The sequence below is a fragment of the Diceros bicornis genome, chromosome 13 (assembly GCF_020826845.1).
Source record: "Diceros bicornis minor isolate mBicDic1 chromosome 13, mDicBic1.mat.cur, whole genome shotgun sequence".
NCBI classification, from domain to species: domain Eukaryota; kingdom Metazoa; phylum Chordata; class Mammalia; order Perissodactyla; family Rhinocerotidae; genus Diceros; species Diceros bicornis.
Window position 1 is genome coordinate 14,994,820 of NC_080752.1, and position 21,943 is coordinate 15,016,762.

At 43.0% G+C, this 21,943-nt stretch overlaps 1 protein-coding gene across 1 annotated transcript; it reads right to left on the reverse strand.

The window, feature by feature from the left end:
- Positions 1-5,353: 5,353 nt before the first annotated feature.
- Positions 5,354-21,624, reverse strand: LOC131412627 (cytochrome c oxidase assembly factor 7). Its single transcript, XM_058552429.1, has 3 exons — positions 21,476-21,624; positions 18,359-18,499; positions 5,354-6,099 (listed from the first exon to the last, which is right to left on the reverse strand). Exons 1-3 carry the CDS (start codon positions 21,579-21,581, stop codon positions 5,651-5,653), a joined length of 696 nt encoding a protein of 231 aa, XP_058408412.1. The 5' UTR covers positions 21,582-21,624; the 3' UTR covers positions 5,354-5,650.
- Positions 21,625-21,943: the final 319 nt, after the last annotated feature.

A 21,943-nucleotide genomic window follows, 5' to 3' on the forward strand; every position in this document is an offset into this window, starting at 1 on the left:
ACAGAACTTGGAGGTTCAGGAGGGCTTCCTGGAGGAGGTGACATCTGGGCTGAGTTTTGAAGGACCACTAGGAGTTGGCCAGGCTCGTGCCAAGAGGGGTGAGAAAGCAGGATGGTTTGGTCAATTGCTGTGCAGAGCTGAAGCTGTGAAGCCCAGCCTGTAGAGTGGTTGTGGTGCCAAGCTAAGGAGCTGGGACTTGATACCGCTGGAGTGGCTTATCCACTTTAATATGCCTAAGAATCTCCTGGAGTTTGCTTATTTAAAATTCAGATTTTCATTTAGTACCTCTAGGTGGACCCAAGAATCTCTATTTTAAGCAGGTGCCCCAAGAGACTGAGGAGTAAGGGGCTCATCACTGATGAAAGGACAAGAAATCTTTGAAGGATTTCAAAGAGGATAGAATTCTTGATCTTTGGAGCCTCGTAGACTAATCAGAGAGACAAACATGAAAACAAGTAATTATGACGATGAGCAAAGACCATTAATTCTTAGTATTTCAAGAAAGACATTCTTAGTATTTCAAGAAAAAAATGTGGCATACTTGGACTTGTGATTCTTTAGCCATGAGGATATTCATATTGCTTTGTTGGCATTAAGTTACTGAGCATGTACTTTAGGGTGCCAGGGGGAACTGTGTTGAGTCCTTTTCCTTCATTATTTCAAAAACCTTTTTTTAAAGACACTTTCCCTGACAGAGCTCAAGCAAGAGTACTGATCCCTCGTGCGCCCGCTCTGGCTTACACAGGAGCATTCCTTGAGAAGCAGTTTCAAAACCAGTATAGCCCTGCAGCCTCAAGAGCAGCCTGGGCCTGATTTGTCTGGGGTGCTCGGGAGGCTGCTAGGGTGCCACTCTGCGCTGTTCATCTCTGAAAGCAGCCCCTCATGGCCCAGCGTGCGCCCAGCCTCACTGACGACAGAGATGAAGCTGAGTCCCTGTTCTCCAAGAACTCAGTCTCACGGGCAGCGAAGACCATCAACACACAGACGACAACACAGTGTGATCAGCTTCCCAAGCCTCAAAAGATGAAGAGCATTCCACTTAAAAGGTAGAAGGGCATTCCAGAGAAATGAACCAGCATCACAAACACATGGCAGTAAGAAAGAGCCCGGGTGTTTTTCTTGTTACTCTTTTTTTTTTTTTTTTGGCATGGTGCAGAGACCACAAGCAGTTCCCTGTTGCAGAAGCTCAAGCTAGGAACAAGATGAGGCTAAATATGGAGGCAGGGACTGTATCATGGGGGTGGGGAGACTTACACATTGGGCAAAGAATTTTGGCCTTTCCCCTTAGACAGTGGGGAGGCCTGATTTATAAACTGTAATATAATCATCATTCCTTAAGCCTGGGGAGGGGCACCAGCTGGGAATAGTTTCCATTCTGGGCCCCCAGCAGGTGCAAGTCCTCTCACCAACTCTGTCTCTGCTGGGGCAACAGAGAAGGAGGAGGCAGGAGGCAGGCCCCACCCACCCCTCATCAGGCCTGCCTCCTGCAGCTGTTTTATGCAGTGAATACCCCTGGAGAGCCTCACCATCAGCTCCCCGGGCATTAAAAGAATGGGAGCAAAAGCAGCCTGTTTTAAAAGCTAGTCTCCTTCACAAGCAGAACACTGCCACTTAGAGAGAAAAATAATTATCTAATTGTAAAATGTGGCCCCATAAAAATCTTTTTAAAGAAACATTTATTATTCTATGATAAGAGCTACTATTTAATCTTTTTAACAACCCTAGAAGGCACTGTCATCCCCATCTGAGAGGAGACAAAACCAAGACTTGCCCAAGGTCACACAGCCAATAAAAGGCAAAACCCAGCTGGGAACCCAGGTTAAGACCTTTAGACCTAAGAACCAGAAAGAGTCTGGTGCCCCCCAACCCTAATGTAGAATTCAAAATAAAAGAGATCTAAACTGAAAAATGAACATTAGGAAGCCAAAAACATTTTCATTTTTTTGTGCAGTGATTACTGGATGCTTTTTAAAAATATAAAATTATGGGGCCGGCCCAGTGGTACAAACGGTTTAAGTGTGCGTGCTCCACTGTGGTGGCCCAGGGTTCGCCAGTTTGGATCCCGGGCGCGCACTGACGCACCGCTTGGCAAGCCATGCTGTGGCAGCGTCCCACATAAAGTGGAGGAAGATGGGCATGGATGTTAGCCCAGGGCCAGTCTTCCTCAGCAAAAAAAAAAAAAAAAAAGGAGGAGGATTGGTGGATCTGTTTTTTTTGCTGAGAGGAAGACTGGCCCTGGGCTAACATCCATGCCCATCTTCCTCCACTTTATGTGGGACGCTGCCACAGCATGGCTTGCCAAGCGGTGCGTCAGTGCGCGCCCGGGATCCAAACTGGCGAACCCTGGGCCACCACAGTGGAGCACGCACACTTAAACCGTTTGTACCACCGGGCCAGCCTCGATAGTTCGAAATTTTTTAAAAAATTACCAAATAGCTCAAAAAAGTTTTTAGTCCGCATCTCAATCTCATAGGCTCCAAATCAATATCAATCAACCCTTCCACCCAGGTGCCCAGGATAGAAATCTGGGTTTTCTTTTAACCCAATGACCGACTCCACCCTTCTCCCACCCCCACACAGCTCTCCAATCCATTTTCCACACTAGGGTGATCTAATTTCGAAATGTGATCATTTCATTCTCCTGCTCAAAACCCTTCAGTGACTCTGCATGACTCACAAGATAAAATCCAAATCTCAGGGCCAGCCCCGTGGCTTGGCGGTTAAGTGCGTGCGCTGCGCTACTGGCAGCCTGGGTTCGGATCCCGGGCGTGCACTGATGCACCGCTTCTTCGGCCATGCTGAGGCCGCATCCCACATGCAGCAACTAGAAGGATGTGCAGCTATGACATACAACTATCTACTGGGGCTTTGGGGGGAAAAAATAAATAAATAAAATCTTTAAAAAAAAAACAACCCAAATCTCTAGACCGTCCGGCCTCTCCTCCTTCTCTGGGACTCCCGCTTCCCTTTCTCTTAGCACTTGAGCACTGCACTGTCAGATTTTAGTGAGAACACTAACAAGAACACAAACCACTAGTCAGTTCTAAAACTTCTTCTCCGTTAGACCATCCAGCCCAAGACTGGCATGGTGGAAAAATGCTGGAAATAGTTCCTAATGAAGATTCAAATGCCTGCTGGCCAGAAGCCACAGTAATGATACTGCCTGCTGTGACCGGAGTCTGGAAACCCATTTTCAAACTTTGCCTCCAAGGTTGCACAAAAGTGAGAAACTCAGTAATGCTGGCTCTTAACCCATTTCTCCCCACAGCAGCCTGGGAATGAAATGGCCTTCGACCCTTCTGGACAGTAAATTATTATTCTGTGCATTTTAGTAACTTCTGTGAAATGCAACATTTTGACACTACTAATGCCCACTTCATTGTTCCCAGCCCACCTCAGTATGTGATCCAAGGAAGGCAAGCACCCTGGGTCCCAGGAACAAACTGGTCCATAAAAAATCATCCAGCGTATCTGCCACCAAAAAGCAAGTTAACCTAATTCTTCAAAATTACAAAACCCATTATTTAATTGAAAAGATGTGATTCTTAAAAAATGGTTAAACAACATTATTGGGCCAAAGAATGCTTGTAGGTGGTCAAGGATAGTGAGGGGTAATTGTTTCTTCTGCTGTGTTCCAAACTGCACTTCATGAGAACATATTAATTTTATAACCCAAAATCTCATATCTTGCATTTTTAAAAAATTAAATGTTTAGTTTTTTTAAATGGTGGTAAAATACACATAAAATTTACCATCTTAACCATTTTTAAGTGTACAGTTAAGTATATTCACATTTTTGTACAAGTAATCACCAGAACTTTTTCATCTTACAAAACTGAAACTGTTAAACAACTCCCCATTTCCCCCTCCCCCAGCTCATGGCAACCACCACTCTACTTTCTGTCTCTATGAGTTTAAATACCTCATCTAAGTAGAATCATATAGTATTTGTCTTTTTGTGATTGGCTTATTTCACTTAGCATTATGTTTTCAAGGTTCATCCATGTTACAGCGTGTGTCAGAATTTCCTTCTTTTAAAGCTGAATAACATTCTATTGTATGTATGTACCACATTTGGTTTATCCCTTCACCTGTATATAGACATCTGGGTTGCTTCTACCTTTTGGCTATTGTGAATGCTGCTATGAACATGGGTGTACAAATATTTCTTGGAGACCCTATCAATTCTTTTGGATATGTACCCAGAAGGGAAACTGCAGGATCATATGGTTAATTCTATGTTTAATTTTTTGAGGCACTGCCATATTGTCTTCCATAGTGGCTGCACCATTTTACATTCCCGCCAACAACGTATAAGACTTCCAATTTCTCCACATCCTCGCCAACACTTGTTTTTTTTTTTTTGATAATAGCCATCCTGACAGGTATGAGGTAATTATCTCATTGTGGTTTAGATTTGCATTTCCCTGATGATTAGTGATGTGGGAGCACCTTTTCATATGCTTGTTGGCCTACAGAGTTAACACAACAGAAGCTACTGTATATTTTTAAAATAAATTAGCTTTTTAAAACTTCTCTGCACTTGGGAAAGTCCCTCTCCTCTAACCATCAACTGTGCTCAAAAACCTTCATCCATACAGCAAGCCTTCCTTCCACGACAGTTGCAAAACTGGAAGCCCAAAAACAGTAGGTGGTGACAGAAATAATCTCCCTGTTATCAGCAGGAAAATGACAAGCTCGCCCCCTGGTGACAAGTTAGGGAGAAAATAGAAAAAGCAAAGGCTCTTAAAAGTCACAACCACTATGAAGAACATATTCTCTACCCTACCCAGAATGTGGAGAAAACACTAATAACACAAACTACTAATCAATCGAAATAGTTTATTTACAGGGACAGTTAAGAAGGTTCAGTCCTGAGGGACAAAATGTGTCACAACGTCCTTGCTTACAAATTCCCAGCTGAAGTTGCCTTGGGAATAATCTGCTCCCTCAGTATGATGAGCAGAGCCAGGTGAGTGGACGGGGGATGCTAACTTTTAACTGTGAAGACTTATGTTTCACCTTCTTTAACAACTCTGAAGCACAACGACCTTTAACTTTTATGTCGCACATCCCTTCCTTATGTCGCACATTCATCTCTATGAATTTATTGAAAGATCTGATGCTAAAGGCAGAAAGGGAGCCCACACCAATGATTACATATGTCAGAGGGTGGCAGCTGGGACTAGTTAAATGTTCTCAGCTCCTTAAGCGCTCTAATATGTAAGTTAAGATATACTTTCTGATTTTCAAACCCTCCCAACTAATAATAATAATAATGTCTGATTCCTTCAGGCCCTGTGGCTGCTGATTTTCCCAACTTCCTGCTCTTTGCCTCTCCTCCCCACCCCACCCCAATCTCTATGGCTCTCCAGTTTGCTGTTTTTCACAGAGCTACAAGAGTTTGAGAACTAAGACCCCATAAACGTGAGTGTCATCACAGAACACACCAGATAAAGGAATACTGACTGAAACAAACATTTCAGGCTACATCCCAGTAGATGACACCCTGGGGCAATGGGTCTAGGTGACCAGAGCTCCTGATACCAAATTTCCAGTCTTCCTGCTCCAGCAGGTTGACCTCCAAGAGCTGCATCAGAAAGAAGAGGTGCCAGCCTCAAGCTGTTTGTTGAGAAGAGGGTGGGCCACTCTACCCAAACGTTAAAGGCTGGACACTTTTCTGCTGTTCTTTGTGCAGCTGCCGGGCCCGGTTTTTTAACACCTCAGCCTTGACTTCGTCCTTATCGACACCATCCCCCAGCTTGTACATGCGGCTGGCATTGGCACAGGCCCAGACATGGCCCAGGTCACAGGCTTTCATTGAGTATTTACACGCCAGGCCCATGTCCTTGGGAAAGCCAGGGGCGCCCTGCAGGAACATGGCACTGAGGTTGAAGCAGCTGGAGGCATAGCTGCCATCACAGGCCCTTGTGTAGTAGTCTCTGGCCTTCCCCAAATCAGGCTGGCCATCCTCATTGACCTGTCCATCATGCGCCAGGAGACCAACGTTGTGACACGCCTCCACAGATTTCTTCCCGGGCTTCTCACATGCCATTTGAAAGCAGCTGGAGGCAGCTTTCAGGTCCTGAGGCAGTCCACCTGGGAGGAAGGAAAGGGAAGAAAAAAGTAAACTCATGCCAGGGCAGAACCTAAACGTCTCAGGCCAAAGTTAGGGAACAATTCCCGAAGAAAGTTCATATGCTTTGAGCTAAGGCAGCATGAAAGGAAGGTGGCCTGGCATAATGCACAGACCTTCCAGCTTTTTTAGCCACGGAATCTTTTGTTCAAATGATATCCTATGAAGAAGCCCAAACAGGTAAAGGAGGTGAAAAGTGGGAATGATAATAATAGCGACCTCATAGGGTTACAGCGAGAACATGGCACCTTATAAGCACTTTGTTAAATGTTCGTTAATTTAAATACACACTGAATGCATATTATTTGCCAACTACCGTGCTAGGTTCTGGGGAACAAAGAGACACTGCCCCTGCCCCTGTGGATCTTATGGTCTAATGAGATCGACATTAAACAACCACACAAATAAATGTGTAAGTGTGACAAGTGTAAGGAGGAAAAGTACAGGGTGCTAGGAGAATGTACCAGGGCTCTGACCTAGACTAGGGGGTGAGGTCAAGGAAGCTTCCCCAAAGCAACATTCGAGCTGTGCCATTAATGGAAAAAAGAAGAAAAAGAAAATAGGGGGTGAGGGTTGTTCCAGGCAGCAGGAATAAGACATCAAGAGAAAAGGAGCCCATGTAGCTAGAACTCAGAAATCACTGGAGAAGGGAGGCTGGAGAGGCAGGCAGGGGCCAGATCATGCAGGGTCTGCTGCGTCTCATTAAGGACCCTATACTTAATCCTAGGAGCAATGGGAAACTGCTAATGGGTCATTTTAAGCAGAGGTGGTGACAGGGCTCAGTTTTTTCTTTTTTTTTTTTTTTTTTAATTTTTTATTTATTTATTTTTCCCCTAAAGCCCCAGGCGATAGTTGTATGTCATAGTTGCACATTCTTCTAGTTGCTGTATGTGGGACACGGCCTCAGCATGGCCGGAGAAGCAGTACGTCTGTGCGCGCCCGGGATCCGAACCCGGGCAGCCTGCATGGGAGCGCACGCACTTAACCGCTAAGCCACGGGGCCGGCCCAGTTTTTTTTTTTTTTTAATGGAAAATTTCTAATTCCCATGTACCATCACCCATTCTCAAAAAATATAAACATCCTAACTATCTTTTAACATTATTTTTTAAAGAACTCACTCCAAATCCACCACCTGGAAATAACCATCATTATCATTTAGAGAACCCCATTCCCGTCATCTCTGCAGCTGCATTCAGATTAAGTGCTGGCTGGCTGAATGGACAGCTAGATAGAAATACTCTGAAAAACTGGATTACATATGCTATTTGTAAATAACAATTTTAACTTGCATTTTACTTGAATTTATCAGAAGAAAACTAAACTGAAGCAAAATTGAAGAAACTGCTCAACTTCAAATGAATATTTCTTCAACAGAGAAATTTCCTAAATGGGCCCCTGGAGGTATAAAGAGATTATTTAATATGTTAAAAGGTTAGAATCATTGTTTTTATTTTTTTAATGAAATTTTAGACAGTATTGCCTCACAACTATAAGAGGTGAAGATACTGGCATCTCATACTTCCCCCCATCTCTCATTCCCCACCTTCTACTTTCTGTTGGTCATGTTATTTCAACTTAGGGAGACAGTATAGCACAGTGGTTAGTGAAGCCTGGGCTCTGTAGCCAGAAAACCTAGACTCCAGTCCTGGCTCCACTACTTGCTGGCTGTGTGACCTTAGGCAAATTACTTAACCTCTAAAAGATTTTCCTCATCTGTAAAGTAAGGATAATAGTATCTACTTCATATGTTGGAAGCTTAAATGTGTTCTTACAAGAGCCTGGCACATAATAAGTGCTCAGTAAATGTTATGGTGTTTTCGTGCCCTAAAGGTTTATATTATTTACATTCCATCCAGTAACCCTAATTAGCCCAGTATTCATTCTAAATGGATTCTGCTCATCACCAGTCTTTTCATAAGAGCTTCTCCATTCCTGAATTGTTTCTTTTGATTAACTTCTTTATTGGTTTTCAGATAGACTTTTCTAGAAAAGCTCATAGATTCTATATTCCCTGAGTCCTTCTAGTTTTGAAAATGTATTCCTGCCACCTTTATATTTAAACGGTATATAGTTAGCTCTTGCTTTCACATCCAGCCTGACAATCTATGCCTTTTACTGGAGAGTTTACTTACGTTTAAAGCAATTATTGATATTACTGGGTTTAAGTCTACAATCTCATTTTTTCCCATTTGTCTCAAAGGTTTTTTGCTCCTTTTTCTTGTGTTCTTTTGAATTGTATATTTCTAATAGTCGATTTCATTCTCATCATTGGCTTTTTAATTATACTTTTTTCAGTGGTTCATCTAGTGGTTATAATATATATCCTTAACTTATCACAATCTACCATAAATTACTATTATACCACTTCACTTATAATGTTAGAAACTCACAACAGTATACTTGCATTCATTTACCACATTTCCATCCTTAGGACTACTGTTGTCATGTTTTATTTCTATATATATTACTCTTTTGTTTTACTTCTATATATATTATAAGCCTCACAATATATTGCTATTATTTTTGCTTTAAACAATCTTTTCAAGACATTAGAAATAAGGAAGTCTTATATTTACACACACATTCTAGTGTGCTTTATTCTTTTGTATGGATCCTAGTTTCCATCTTTTATCATCTTCCTTTAACCCTAACACCTTTCTTCAACATTTCTTACAGCACAGGTCTGCAGTGACTCATTCTCTCAGCTTCTGTTTATCGGAAAATGAATTTCATCTTCATTTTTAAAGATCTTTTTGCTTAAAGTAGAATACAAGTTTGACAGTTTTTTCTTTCAGCATTTAAAAGATGTTGTTCTTTTGTCTTCTGGCTTACACTACTCCTGATGAGAAGTCAGTGTTCTCACCCTTGTTCCCCTCAATATCTTTTTCTCTAACTGCTTTTTAAGATTTTCTCTTTCTCTGGTTTTCAGCAAATTGGTAATAATGTGTCTAGGTGTAATTTTCAATGGTCACCCTGCTTGGGTTCACTGAGCTTTATGGATCTGTGGACTGATATTTTTCATCAAATTGGGAAATTTTTCTGCTGTTATTTCTTCAAGTATTTTTGCTGCCTCAATCTCTTCTCTTTCTGGGACTCCAATACATGTATGTCAGATTGATAGGTGTTGAACCCCACAAGTCAGGCTCTGTTCTTTTTTTTTTCTCTTAGTGCTTCAGTTTAGATAATATCTATAATCCTGTCTTCAAGTTCACTGATCTTTCAACCTCATTGATGATTTTCTTCTGAAGTGTCTAATTTGCTGCTAAGCCTGTCCAGTGAACTTTTCATTTCAAATATTACATTTTTCAACTGCAGGATTTCATTTGGTTCTTTTTTTTTTTGTAAGGAAGATCAGCCCTGAGCTAATATCCATGCCAATCCTCCTCCTTTTGCTGTGGAAGACTGGCTCCGAGCTAACATCTATTGCCAATCCTCCTCCTTTTTTTCCCCCACCCCCCCCAAGCCCCAGTAGACAGTTGTATGTCATAGTTGCACATCCTTCCAGCTGCTGTATGTGGGATGTGGCCCCAGCATGGCCGCAAAAGTGGTGCATCGGCACGCGCCTGGGATCTGAACCGGGGCCGCCAGCAGCGGAGCGCATGCACTCAACCTCGAAGCCACAGGGCCAGCCCCTCATTTGGTTCTTTTTAATAGTTTCAATTTCTCTAATGAGATTTCCCACCTGTTCACTCATTACATCCATCTTTTTTTTTTATTGTTGTTTTAATAGCTTATAACATTGTGAAATTTTGGGTTGTACGTTTTTGTTTGTCCATCACCATATATATGTCTCCCTTCACCCCTTGTGCCCACCCCCACCCCCATTGCCCCTGGTAACCACAATACAGTTTTCTCTGTCCATGTGTTGGTTTATATTCCACATATGAGTGGGATCATACAGTGTTTGTCTTTCTCTTTCTGGCTTATTTCACTTAACATAATACTCTCCAGGCCCATCCATGTTGTAAATTTGATGATTTTGTCTTTTTTTATGGCTGAGTAGTATTCCATTGTATATATATATATACCACATCTTCTTGATCCAATCATCAGTCAACGGACACTTGGGTTGCTTCCACTTCTTGGCTACAGTGAATAATGCTGCAGTGAACATAGGGGTGCATAAGCCTCTTTGGATTGTTGATTCCAGGTTCGTTGGATAGATTCCCAGTAGTGGGATAGCTGGATCATAGGGTATTTCTATTTTTAATTCTTTGAGGAATCTCCATACCGTTTTCCATAGAGGCTGCACCAGTTTGCATTCCCACCAGCTGTGTACGAGGGTTCCTGTTTCTCCACATCCTCTCCAACATTCGTTGTTTTTTGTCTTGGTGATTATAGCCATTCTAACGGGCGTGAAGTAATATCTTAGTGTTGTTTTGATTTGCATTTCCCTGATGATTAGTGATGTTGAACATCTTTTCATGTGCCTATTGCCCATCTGTATATCTTCTTTGGAGAATTGTCTGTTCATTTCCTCTGCCCATTTTTTGACCAGGTTGTTTGTTTTTTTGTTGTTCAGTTGTGTGAGTTCTTTATATATTAGGGAGATTAACCCCTTGTCAGATATATGTTTTGCAAATATTTTCTCCCAGCTGGTGGGTTGTCCGTTCATCTTGATTCTGGTTTCATTTGTCTTGTAGAAACTCTTTAATCTGATAAAGTCCCACTTGTTTATTTTTTCTTTAGTTTCCCTAGTCTGGGTAGGCATGTCATCCAAAAAGATTCCTTTATAACCAATGTCAAATAGTGTGTTGACTATATTTTCTTCTATGAGTTTTATAGTTTCAGGTCTCACCTTCAGGTCTTTGATCCATTTTGAGTTAATTTTTGTGAATGGCGATAGCAGATGGTCCACTTTCATTCTTTTGCATGTGGCTGTCCAGTTTTCCCAACACCATTTATTGAAGAGACTTTCCTTTCTCCATTGTATGTTCTTAGCTCCCTTGTTGAAAATTAGCTGTCTGTATATGTGTGGTCTTATTTCTGGGCTTTTAATTCTGTTCCATTGATCTGTGTGTCTATTTTTGTACCAGTACTATGCTGTTTTGATTACTATTGCTTTGTAGTATGTTTTGAAGTCAGGGATTGTGATGCCTCCAGCTTTGTTCTTCTTTTTCAGGATTGCATTAGTTATTCGGGGTCTTTTGTTGTCCCATATGAATTTTAGTATTCTTTTTTCTATTTCCGTGAAGAACGTCATTGGGATTCTGATTGGGATTGCACTGAATCTGTAGATTGCTTTAGGTAATACAGACATTTTAACTATGTTTATTCTTTTTTTTTTTTTTTTTTTTGTAAGGAAGATCAGCCCTGAGCTAACACCATGCCAATCCTCCTCTTTTTGCTGAGGAAGACCGCCTCTGAGTTAACATCTATTGCCAATCCTCCTCCTTTTTTTTCCCCAAAGCCCCAGTAGATAGTTGTACGTCATAGTTGCACATCCTTCTAGTTGCTGTATGTGGGACGTGGCCTCAGCACAGCTGGAGAAGCAGTGCGTCGGTGCGCATCCAGGATCTGAACCCGGGCCACCAGTAGTGGAGCGTGTGCACTTAACCGCTAAGGCACAGGGCCGGCCCCACTATGTTTATTCTTCCAATCCATGTGCATGGGATGTCTTTGCATTTCTTTATGTCATCATTGATTTTTTTCAATAATGTCTTGTAGTTTTCATTGTATAGGTCTTTCACCTCCTTGGTAAGATTTATTCCTAGATATTTTATTCTTTTTGATGCAATTGTAAATGGTATTATCTTTTTGGGCTCTCTTTCTGTTAGTTCGTTATTAGCATACAGAAATGCAACTGATTTTTGCAGATTGACTTTGTACTCTGCGACTTTGCTGTAGTTGCTGATTATTTCTAATAGTTGTCCAATGGATTCTTTAGGGTTTTCTATATATAAAATCATGTCGTCTGCAACAGTGAGAGTTTCACTTCTTCATTGCCTATTTGGATTCCTTTTATTCCTTTCTCTTGCCTAATTGCTCTGGCCAAAACCTCCAGTACTATGTTGAATAACAGTGGTGAGAGTGGGCAGCCTTGTCTTATTCCTGTTCTCAGAGGAATGGCTTTCAGCCTTTCGCCATTGAGTATGATGTTGGCTGTGGGTCTGTCATAAATAGCCTTTATTATGTTGAGGTACTTTCCTTCTATACCCATTTTGTTGAGAGTTTTTATCATAAACGGATGTTGTATCTTGTCAAATGCCTTCTCTGTGTCTATTGAGATGACCATGTGGTTTTTATTCTGTTTTGTTGATGTGGTGTATCACATTGATTGATTTGCGGATGTTGAACCATCTCTGTGTCCCTGGTATAAATCCCTCTTGATCATGGTGTATGACCTTTTTAACGTATTGCCACATTCGGTTTGCCAATATTTTGTTGAGGATTTTTGCATCTATGTTCATCAGTGATATTGGCCTATAATTTTCCTTCTTTGTATTGTCTTTGTCTGGCTTTGATATCAGGGTGATGTTGGCCTCGTAGAATGAGTTAGGAAGTGTTCCATCTTCCTCTATTTTTTGGAATAGTTTGAGAAGGATGGGTATTAAATCTTCTTTGAACGATTGGTAAAATTCACCAGAGAAGCCATCTGGTCCTGGACTTTTATTTTTTGGGAGGTTTTTGATTACTATTTCAATCTCTTTATTTGTGATTGGTCTATTCAGATTCTCCACTTCATTATGTCCATCTTTTATCTAAACCCTTAAACATATTTATTACACCCATTTTAAAATATTTCACTGTTAATTCCAACATCTCTGTCATATCTGGGTCTGTTTCAATTGACTGCTTTTTTTCTGTTTAGTAATTTCTTATTTTTATGCAGGACATTGCAGATGATACTTTGTTTAGTCTGGATTTTGCTGTATTCCTTTAAAGACTGTTGAGTTTTGTTCTGGCAGGTAGCTAATTTACTGATGAATCAGCCTGATCCTTCTGAGGCTTGCTGTTAAGTTTTGTTAGAGTAGATCCAGAATAGTCTTACTACTAAGGCATGGCCTTTCTGGAGTCTCAGGTGAATGTCTGTGTTGTTCAATGAGGTCTCTCCACTCTGGCTGGTTGGAATTCAAACCACTCCCAGCACTGTGAACCTCTGGAATCGCTTCTCAGTTCACAGCTCCCCACCAACTTTTCACTGCAAAGTCTCTCAGGGTCTCCCTCTCTGCATGTGCAGCTTAACATTGGGCCAAAGACTTAAGAGCACCCCTATGTGGATTTCTGGATCTCCTTCTCTGTGTAGCTCCTTCTTCTCTAGTATCCTGTCCTGCAAAGTGCAGCTGCCTCAGTGGCCAGAAACTCTGACTTCTGTCTCATCAGTTCAGCAAGACTATTATATCACGCTCTACTTGGCTTCCACCTCTTTGTGCACAATCTGGAAAGTGTCTCCAGGCAGAAAACCAAAGCAATCCGGGGCCAGCCCCGTGGCTTAGTGGTTAAGTGCGAGTGCTCTGATGCCGGCGGCCTGGGTTCGGATCCCAGGCACGCACCGACGCACCACTTCTCCAGCCATGCTGAGGCCACATCCCACATACAGCAAATAGAAGGATGTGCAACTATGACATACAACTATCTACTGGGGCTTTGGGAGGATAAATAAATAAATAAAGTTAAAAAAAAAGGGCCGGCCCTGTGGCTTGGTGGTTAAGTGCGCGCGCTGCGATGCTGGTGGCCCAGGTTCGGATCCCGGGTGCGCATCGAGGCACCACTTCTCCGTCCATCCTGAGGCTGAGTCCCACATACAGCAACTAGAAGGATGTGCAGCTGTGACATACAACTATCTGCTGAGGCTTTGGGGGGAAAAAATAAAATAAATAAAATCTTTAAAAAAAAAAAAAAAAAAAGAAAACCAAAGCAATCCTGGATGGGATGCACCTTATGCGTTTCCCTTTTCTCAGGGATCACAGTACTGTACTGCCTGTTGTCCAACGTCTGAAAACAGTTGCTTCATATATTTTATCTAATCTATGGTTTATATTCTTAAAATTTCATTTTAGCTGCCTTATGGAAAGAAGATTGGAGACTTGCATTAATCTCCTAACTGTAATCCAAGCAGGAGAGGACGGTGGCTTGGATAAGAATGGTAGCAGGAGAGGGAGAGACAAGACAGATCTGAGACATATTTTGAAGATAAACTGGTCATGAGATACTAGGTGGAGAGAGAAACCACTTGCTAAAGTGGAAGACAACAGGGGCATAAATTGGGAGAAGAAAACAATTAAGAATTCCATAGTGGATCTGTTAAGTTTGAGGCGACTGTGGGAACTTCCAAGTAGAACTGTCTAGTAAGCAGTCAGCTATATGCAGTCTGGAGCTCACAAGAGCCATCTTGACCAGAGATAAATATTTTTTTGCAATTATCATCATTAACTTATCTGAGCCTTCATTTCCTCCTCTAAAGTAATCCTACTTTTTATTTTTTATTTTTATTTATTTATTTTTTTGTGAGGAACATCAGCTCTGAGCTAACATCTGCCAATCCTCCTCTTTTTGCTGAGGAAGACTGGCCCTGGGCTAACATCCATGCCCATCTTCCTCCACTTTACATGGGACGCTGCCACAGCATGGCCTGACAGCGGAGCGCACGCACTCAACCACTTGTACCATCGGGCCAGCCCCATAAAGTAATCCTACTTTTTAGAAGAGGAAATTGAAAACTTGAATAGAAAGAAAAAAAAAATCATCCATTGTTACCACACTTAGAGACCATCACTATTTAATTTTTGGTGTATTTCCTCCTAGAATGTTTTCTATGCAGTTTGGTCTTCTTTTTACATGTTGTAATCATGAGCTTTCTTCACTAGAAACCCTTCTTAAATCTGTTTTATTGGCTGCATAATATTTTATCAAAGAGCTGTGTGTGAGAGTTACTTTCCATTTCCTTTTGTAGGACATTTAGATTGCTTCGCAAAAATAAAGTTGATTTCATAGATGAAAACATCTCGCCAAAACATTCCTTGGGTCATCTAAGTGTGCAATCCAAAGTAACTTCTGCAGCAACCAAGACAAAACACACCTGTTCACACTGACAGAATGTTTTACAGCTTAACAAAGCAGTCGTCTGATTCATTTGACACTCAGAAAAATCCTATGAAGAAGGTATGAGCAGACCTTATTACTCTCATTTTGTCAATGAGGAATTTGTAGCTCAGGTAAGGAAAATGCCTGATGCCACACTGTCAATTAGTGCTCAGGACTAAAAGTGTGTTCCTTGGGGGGCCGGCCTGGTGGCGCAAGCGGTTAAGTGTGCGCGCTCCACTGCGGCAGCCCGGGGTTCGCCGGTTCGGATCCCGGGCATGCACCAACGCGCCGCTTGTCAGGCCATGCTGTGGCGGCGTCCCATATAAAGTGGAGGAAGATGGGCACGGATGTTAGCCCAGGGCCAGTCTTCCTCAGCAAAAAAAAAAGAGGAGGATTGGCAGATGTTAGCACAGGGCTGATCTCACAAAAAAAAAAAAAAAAAAAAAGCGTGTTCCTTGGACTCTCACTTTTTCCCATGTCCCAAGCTATCCTTGGTAAAAGGGGAGTTATTAACGAGTCTCTATCAAGAAAGGACACTGGGTGTGCTTTCAGGAACAATGGACAAAACCAAAAAGACTGGAAAATCTTTTGCCTCAGAACTAGGCAGGGGGAGTCAAAAGTACTGGCTTTTAGACATGGCAGGGCCCAAGGGCTGCTAAACAGCAATCCAGAACAGCTTGAGTAGCAAAGATCAGCTAACAGGATCCTCTGTAACCACTTTGGTTTAAACACCTGGAGAAACGTATTTAAGAATGTCAGCTTAACAGAGGATTAAGAACTGTTCTCCAAACACTGTGTTCTTTCACACCTGTTCACCTTCTCCCTGCCTGAGACATAACTATTCCATCTCCATCAAACAAAATCTGCTCTGTCCTTCAAGGACTAGTTTCAATGGCTCCTCCTCTATGACAGCACTCCTTGATAACGACACGCTCCCAGCAGTGAACGCCCACAGTACTTTACATGTCTCTCTCTCTCTGAAGATGCTTATCAAGCTCTCCCAGGTATAACAGGTGTTAGTATATTTCTTCCCTGCTATGGGTCCATATCTAACTCATTGCTTCACTGCAGATAGTAGATACTAAAAGTTTGCTCAACAAAGGAGCACTTAAGCAAAAAAACGTCTCAGTACACAATCATTAATCACATAAGTTTGTCTAATAAGAGAAGGGAAAATAATTTCACAGCCTCTTTTGTTTTCCCTCATTCAATAAGGAACTTTCTCCTTGTGGAAAATATAGTAAAATATTAGTAAAAATAAATATAGTAAATACTAGTGAAAATAAATATAGTAAAATATTATAAAGACAGAAGGAACCCAAAACTTTACCAAGACACAAATCCAGACACCAAATAGCTAGGAACATTTCTGGTTTTGCACACTGTATTATATAGCTGAGATCACACCATATATAATTTTGTATTCAGCTTTCTTCACTGAATATTATATCATAAGCTTTTCCCCATATCAACAAAAATTTTTAGAAACATTATTTTTTAGGCCCAGCCCTGGTGGCATAGTGGTTAAGTTCGGCGTGCTCTGCTTCAGTGGCCCAGGTTCAGTTCCCAGGCACTCATCTGTCAGTGGCCATGCTGTGGTGGTGGCTCACATACAAAAAGAGGAAGATTGGCTGTGGATGTTAGCTCAGGGCAAATCTTCCTCAGCAAAAAAAAAAAAAAAGAAAAAAAAGAAACATTATTTTTTAATGGGCTAAATAACATTTCATCCAATGGAAGTAGCATCATTTATTTAACTAAGCTGCTACTGTTGGCACACAGGTTTAAAAAAATAATTAATATAATGCAGTTACATATTATATGTTATATGTTAATGGAAATAAAGTTTTGCCAGATAAATAATGCTGGGGTGAGTATCTCGGCACATTATCTTTATTTGCATTTCCAGTTATTTCCTTAGGAAAGGACAGTAGGAGAATTACTAGGTCAAAGAAATGCTCCTCTGCTCTAGCAAGGAAAGCTGATATTCCTGTTGATGCTAAACTTTCTTCAAAATAGAGACTACCACAGACCCCATGTCCCATATGAAAGCAGAAATAGTCCACACAGCTCCAGAGAATTAAAAAGACATCTTCTTCATCAAACTTTCACTGAATATCTTTCTAACCAAGCTTGGCTGGGCACCAGGAACAAGGGATGAATGAATCATATCATCCTTAGGAAGCTCATGATCTAGTGAGCAAAAACAATTAGCTGCCTGTCAAATGTCATATTCCCTATGGTGGTGGTTTGATATTCCTTCCTTCAAGGGGTGGAATTTAAGTTCTCTCCCCTTAGTGCGGGCTAGACTTACTGACTCACTTCTAATAAATGGAATGTGATGGAAATGAAGAACGTGTGACGTCCAAGGGTAGGTCATAAAAGACACTATGGATTCTACCTTGCTCTCTCTTTTGGTTCACTTACTCCGGAGAGGTCAACTGCCACGGCGCAAGGATTCACAAACAGCTCACGGAGAGATCCAGGTTACAAGGAACTGAGGTCTCCTGATAACAGCTGGCAAGAAGCAGAAGCCTTCACCAACAGCCATGTGAGGGAGCCATCTTAGAACTGGAAACGCCAGTTCCCCTCAAGTCTTCAAAGGACTGCAGCCCTAGACCCCTGGCTAATGTCTTGACTACAACCATGAGAGATCCTGAGGCACACAGCTGAGCCACTCTCAAATTTCTGACCTGCAGAAACTATGTGAAATAATGTTTGTTGGGATATTTTGTTATTTAGCAATAGATAACAAACACTACTTGCTACTCCAGCGATAACTGCAATTAGGGCATGAGGAGAAAAGATAGATGGAAGGGAATTAATTATTGGTCCCTTCCTCTGTGCCAGGCACATGCTGATGCCTTTACCTACATTATCCTCTTTAATCCTCAAAACAACCCTATGAAGCAAGTACTATTTTTTCTCCATTTTACAGGTGATATAACTGAGGCACAGAGTTAAAGTGACTGGTTCAAGGTCTCACTACTTCCAAATAGCATTCCCTAAGGTCTGCCTAACTTGAAAGACTGTGCTCTTCCCCTCATCACTCTGAACTCCTGTCTCCAAATTTTCCTACAACGTGCTTCCTCTGTGCCTGTGAGGACCCTTCTGCACAGAGGGCTCAGTATCAGGCCCAGGAATGTGATGCCAGCACTACTATCAATGACAAGGACCAAAGAAAGCAGGCCCCTCCTTACCTTTTCCAGTCACATAATAGGCCCCCAGTTTGTAGCAGCTATCGCTGTGTTTGTTCTCTTCACAGTTGAACTTCAACACCTTGGCAGCCTCATCAAAATCCTTCTGGATCCCTTCCAAATAGTCCACCAGCCGATAGCAACCTGTGAGGAAAGGGCAAGAGCTGTCATTCGTGTCTGGGGCTGCTGCTCAGCAAGGGGGAGGGTCCAGGTGTGGCAGGCCAGAATGTGTCTTTTATTTAGGACCAGCCTCTCTCCTCCCGAGGTGTGGCAAGATGACCTTACCACAAGGAATGCAGGTAGCGTTCAGCCATTTCTACAAATGGCATTGTCTGCCCTTAGCCGGGGACTGAGCAATGTTCGGACTGGGGAGACCTTGGGCCCTGCACTGATTCCATCACTCACCAGCCCTTCTGGTAGCACCCTTCTGCTCCCTATCAGCCAGGCCCAAAGACCCACTGATTTCCATGATGGAAACTCTGCTAGCTTTGGAACTTCTCAGGAAGTTCAGCAGTAAAACACCGAAAACCAAAAGGGCCCATGGGATGGGCTAGTCTTTGCAGCAGCAAGAAAGGGGTGCTTTGATGACTGTACTTTCCTCCTTCACCAGGCTAGGAACATGAAGCCCAAAGACAGAGTAGAAATGGCAGCTACCAGAGTTGAAAATACTCTCTCTCCTTGGCAGTCTCTAGTCCCAGCAAGCCTCTCCTTAATATCTCTTCCTTCTGTCCCTTCTTTTTCATTCCCCATAACACTCATCTCTTGTTCATTTTCAATCAACAAATATTTGAGCAACTATGTGCATCTATGTACCAGACACTGTTCTAGATGCTGGGAATGCAATCACTTGCCCTCTTAAAAATTACATTCTAGAGGAGGAAACACGATAAGTAAACAGCTGAACAAGATGTATTCAAACAGTAATAAATGTTATGACTGAAATAAAACAGGATGATATGACGGTTTGCTGTGCATGTTGGGGGAAGGGTTAACATAGATCAGATGATCAGGGAGAGCCTCACTGAGGACTGAGGTCTGAGCTGCGATGTGAATAACAAGAATGAACAAGCTATTTACAGACAATGAAATGAGAAGGGGGCAGCAAGTCCCAGGCACAAGGAAGAGTAAGCAAAAAAACTCAAAAGAGGGAATAAGCTTGACACAAATAAGGTATAATGAGGCTGGATCAAGGAGGAAAGGGGCAGGAAACGAGAGGAAGGCAGGGACCAGATCACAGGGCTTTGGAGAACACAGAAAGGAGTTAGGATTTTATTCCATGTCAACAGCAGACCACTGGAGGGTTTGAAGAAGGGCAGTGATATGATCCAATGTGCCTTTTTAAAAGGTTACTGTGGTATGTATGTTTGTACATACCTGGATGAATATGGAGGAAGTAAAGTGCATGAGGGGACACACTCCAGCACTGATAATAACAAATGTGTAATTTTCGTTATTTAAAAATCTAATAAACAAACATTTTTGCTAACAAAATAAAAATTAAAGTATCATTTTGCAAGAAGAGAACAGATTTTTTTGTGTGTGAGGAAGATTAGCCCTGAGCTAACATCTGTGGCCAATCCTCCTCTTTTTGCTGAGGAAGATTGCCCCTGGGCTAACATCCATGCCCATCTTCCTCTACTTTATATGGGACGCCGCCACAGCATGGCTTGACGAGCGGTGTGTAGGTCTGCGCCCAGGATCCGAACCTGCGAACCCTGGGCTGCAGAAGCGGAGCGTGTGAACCTAACCACTACGCCACCAGGCCGGCCCAGAGAACAGATTTTAAAGGAGTGAGGATGCAAACAGAGAGTCAGGTTAGAAGGCTATTTCAGTAATCCAGGTGAGAGATTATGGTGACTTTGAAGGAAACTACTGTACCAGGAGCTATAGTAACTACAGCCTCCTCTCAGGCTCTCCTTCTAAAGCGCCACAGACAATCCTTACATGCTTACCCTTCCCCACTCCATTGCTTGGTATATTCTCTAGAGTACACTACCATGAATTCACTCCTCAAGACACGTATGGCTCTCCATTGCCTACAGAATAAAGTTTAAACGCCTTACCCTGGCATTCAAAGCCTGACACATTGTGGCCCAGGCTCCCTCTTCACTCTTATTTCTCATGACATTCTGACTTCAACCTCCAAAAGACAGCATTTCCCTCTCCCACCCTCTCCTCCATTTAATCAACACTTGCCTGTTCCTCTGACCTCCCCCAAAAGTCTTCCCCAACCATCCTGCTCCCCAGTGACGCCAAATCCTGTGAATTCTCTCTACACTTAGGACATGGGCCAGGCCTCAAAGAACAACCCTGGGTTCTATTTAAGTCATCATACCGCAGAGCAACTCGGTGTAGCTGATTACTTTCAAGAAATAGCTATATCATGTTCTGGAAACCAGACTGCAAGCTTTTAGAAGATAGGGCCAGTGCCATTTTTTTTTTTCCTTTATAAAAATAAAGCAGGAAGAAGAAAACCACCCAAAGACACTGGCTGCTCTGGGTGGCCCCTTCTGGACACCACCATCCACTCAACTCAACTCAATGTTCCCACAACACACGGGGCAGATCCATGCCCCAGGGCCTTTTCACTAGCTATTACCTGCCGCTGGCACAAGTTTTCCTGATCTTCTTCAAATGTCACTTTCTCAATAATTCCCCAGACCACTTAACTTAAAATGCCCTCCTGAACTCCTGAGACCCCTCAGTCAGTTCTTTTTCCCATTGCATATATTACTTTCTAACACACTATTTCATTTATTTCCTTATGTTTATTGTCCAATTCCTCCCACTGGAATGTAAGCTCCATGAGGACAGGGGATTTCATCTGTGCACTGATGTATCCCCAGTCTCTCTACCCTAAAGGTCCAAGCACTGCCCCTCCTACCCCGCCCCGGCCTCTAGGCTCGGTGCAGCGGAGCGTTCCCCCTCTGCGAGTCCCGCAGGCCCTCGTGGAAACCAATCCGCCCCTCCTCGACACACACAACGTCGTCAGCCTCCCACAGAGCCCTTCCAGATCCCCTCAGAGGTCGCCCACGTGACCCGTCAAGCCCTCCCCCCACCACGTCCCTCCACTCCCCCACGTGCCCCCACGTGCCCCCAAGCCGTGCCGGCGGCGCTCACCGTCCGGGTCCTTCTCGCGGTAGCACTGGTAGTGGCACTCCACCTCCATGTTCTCCAGAAACGACTTGACCTGCTCCTCGTCCTGAAAGTCCACCAAGCCAGCCATGGCCCTCGCTGCCAAGCCGCGATTACCCAGCCGCTCAGCCCCGGTCGCGCGCACCCCCGCCCCGTGGTCACGTGAGCCGGCGAGGCGGGGCCTGGGCGGGGCGCGCCGCCGGGGTCCGCGCTCGCCCGCCGGGGTGTTCCGGAAGGCCGGCGCTGCGAACCGGGGCTTCTACCTGGTTGTTAAGGTCTTCTGCCGTCACATCTGTTCCTCTGCTGAGCCCATTCCTAAAGCTGGTGGCGGTTTTTCTGCAGCGCTTTATCTGTGGCAGCTTTGTGGCCTTAATGACTTTCTGCCTGCAGTCATTTATCCCTTTCTCTAGCCATTCATTCGTTAGTTCCGTAATCCCTAAGCGCCTACTGTGT

What these genes read in the sequence shown, in the direction of transcription:
- LOC131412627 (XM_058552429.1), bottom strand. Translation starts at nt 21,581, where the DNA reads ATGGCTGGCTTGGTGGACTTTCAGGACGAGGAGCAGGTCAAGTCGTTT. An exon ending in CCGCGAGAAGGACCCGGACG is followed by an intron (nt 18,500 to 21,475) that starts GTGAGCGCCGCC and finishes CTTTCCTCACAG; the next exon opens with GTTGCTATCGGCTGGTGGAC. An exon ending in CTATTATGTGACTGGAAAAG is followed by an intron (nt 6,100 to 18,358) that starts GTAAGGAGGGGC and finishes CCTTCCTCCCAG; the next exon opens with GTGGACTGCCTCAGGACCTG.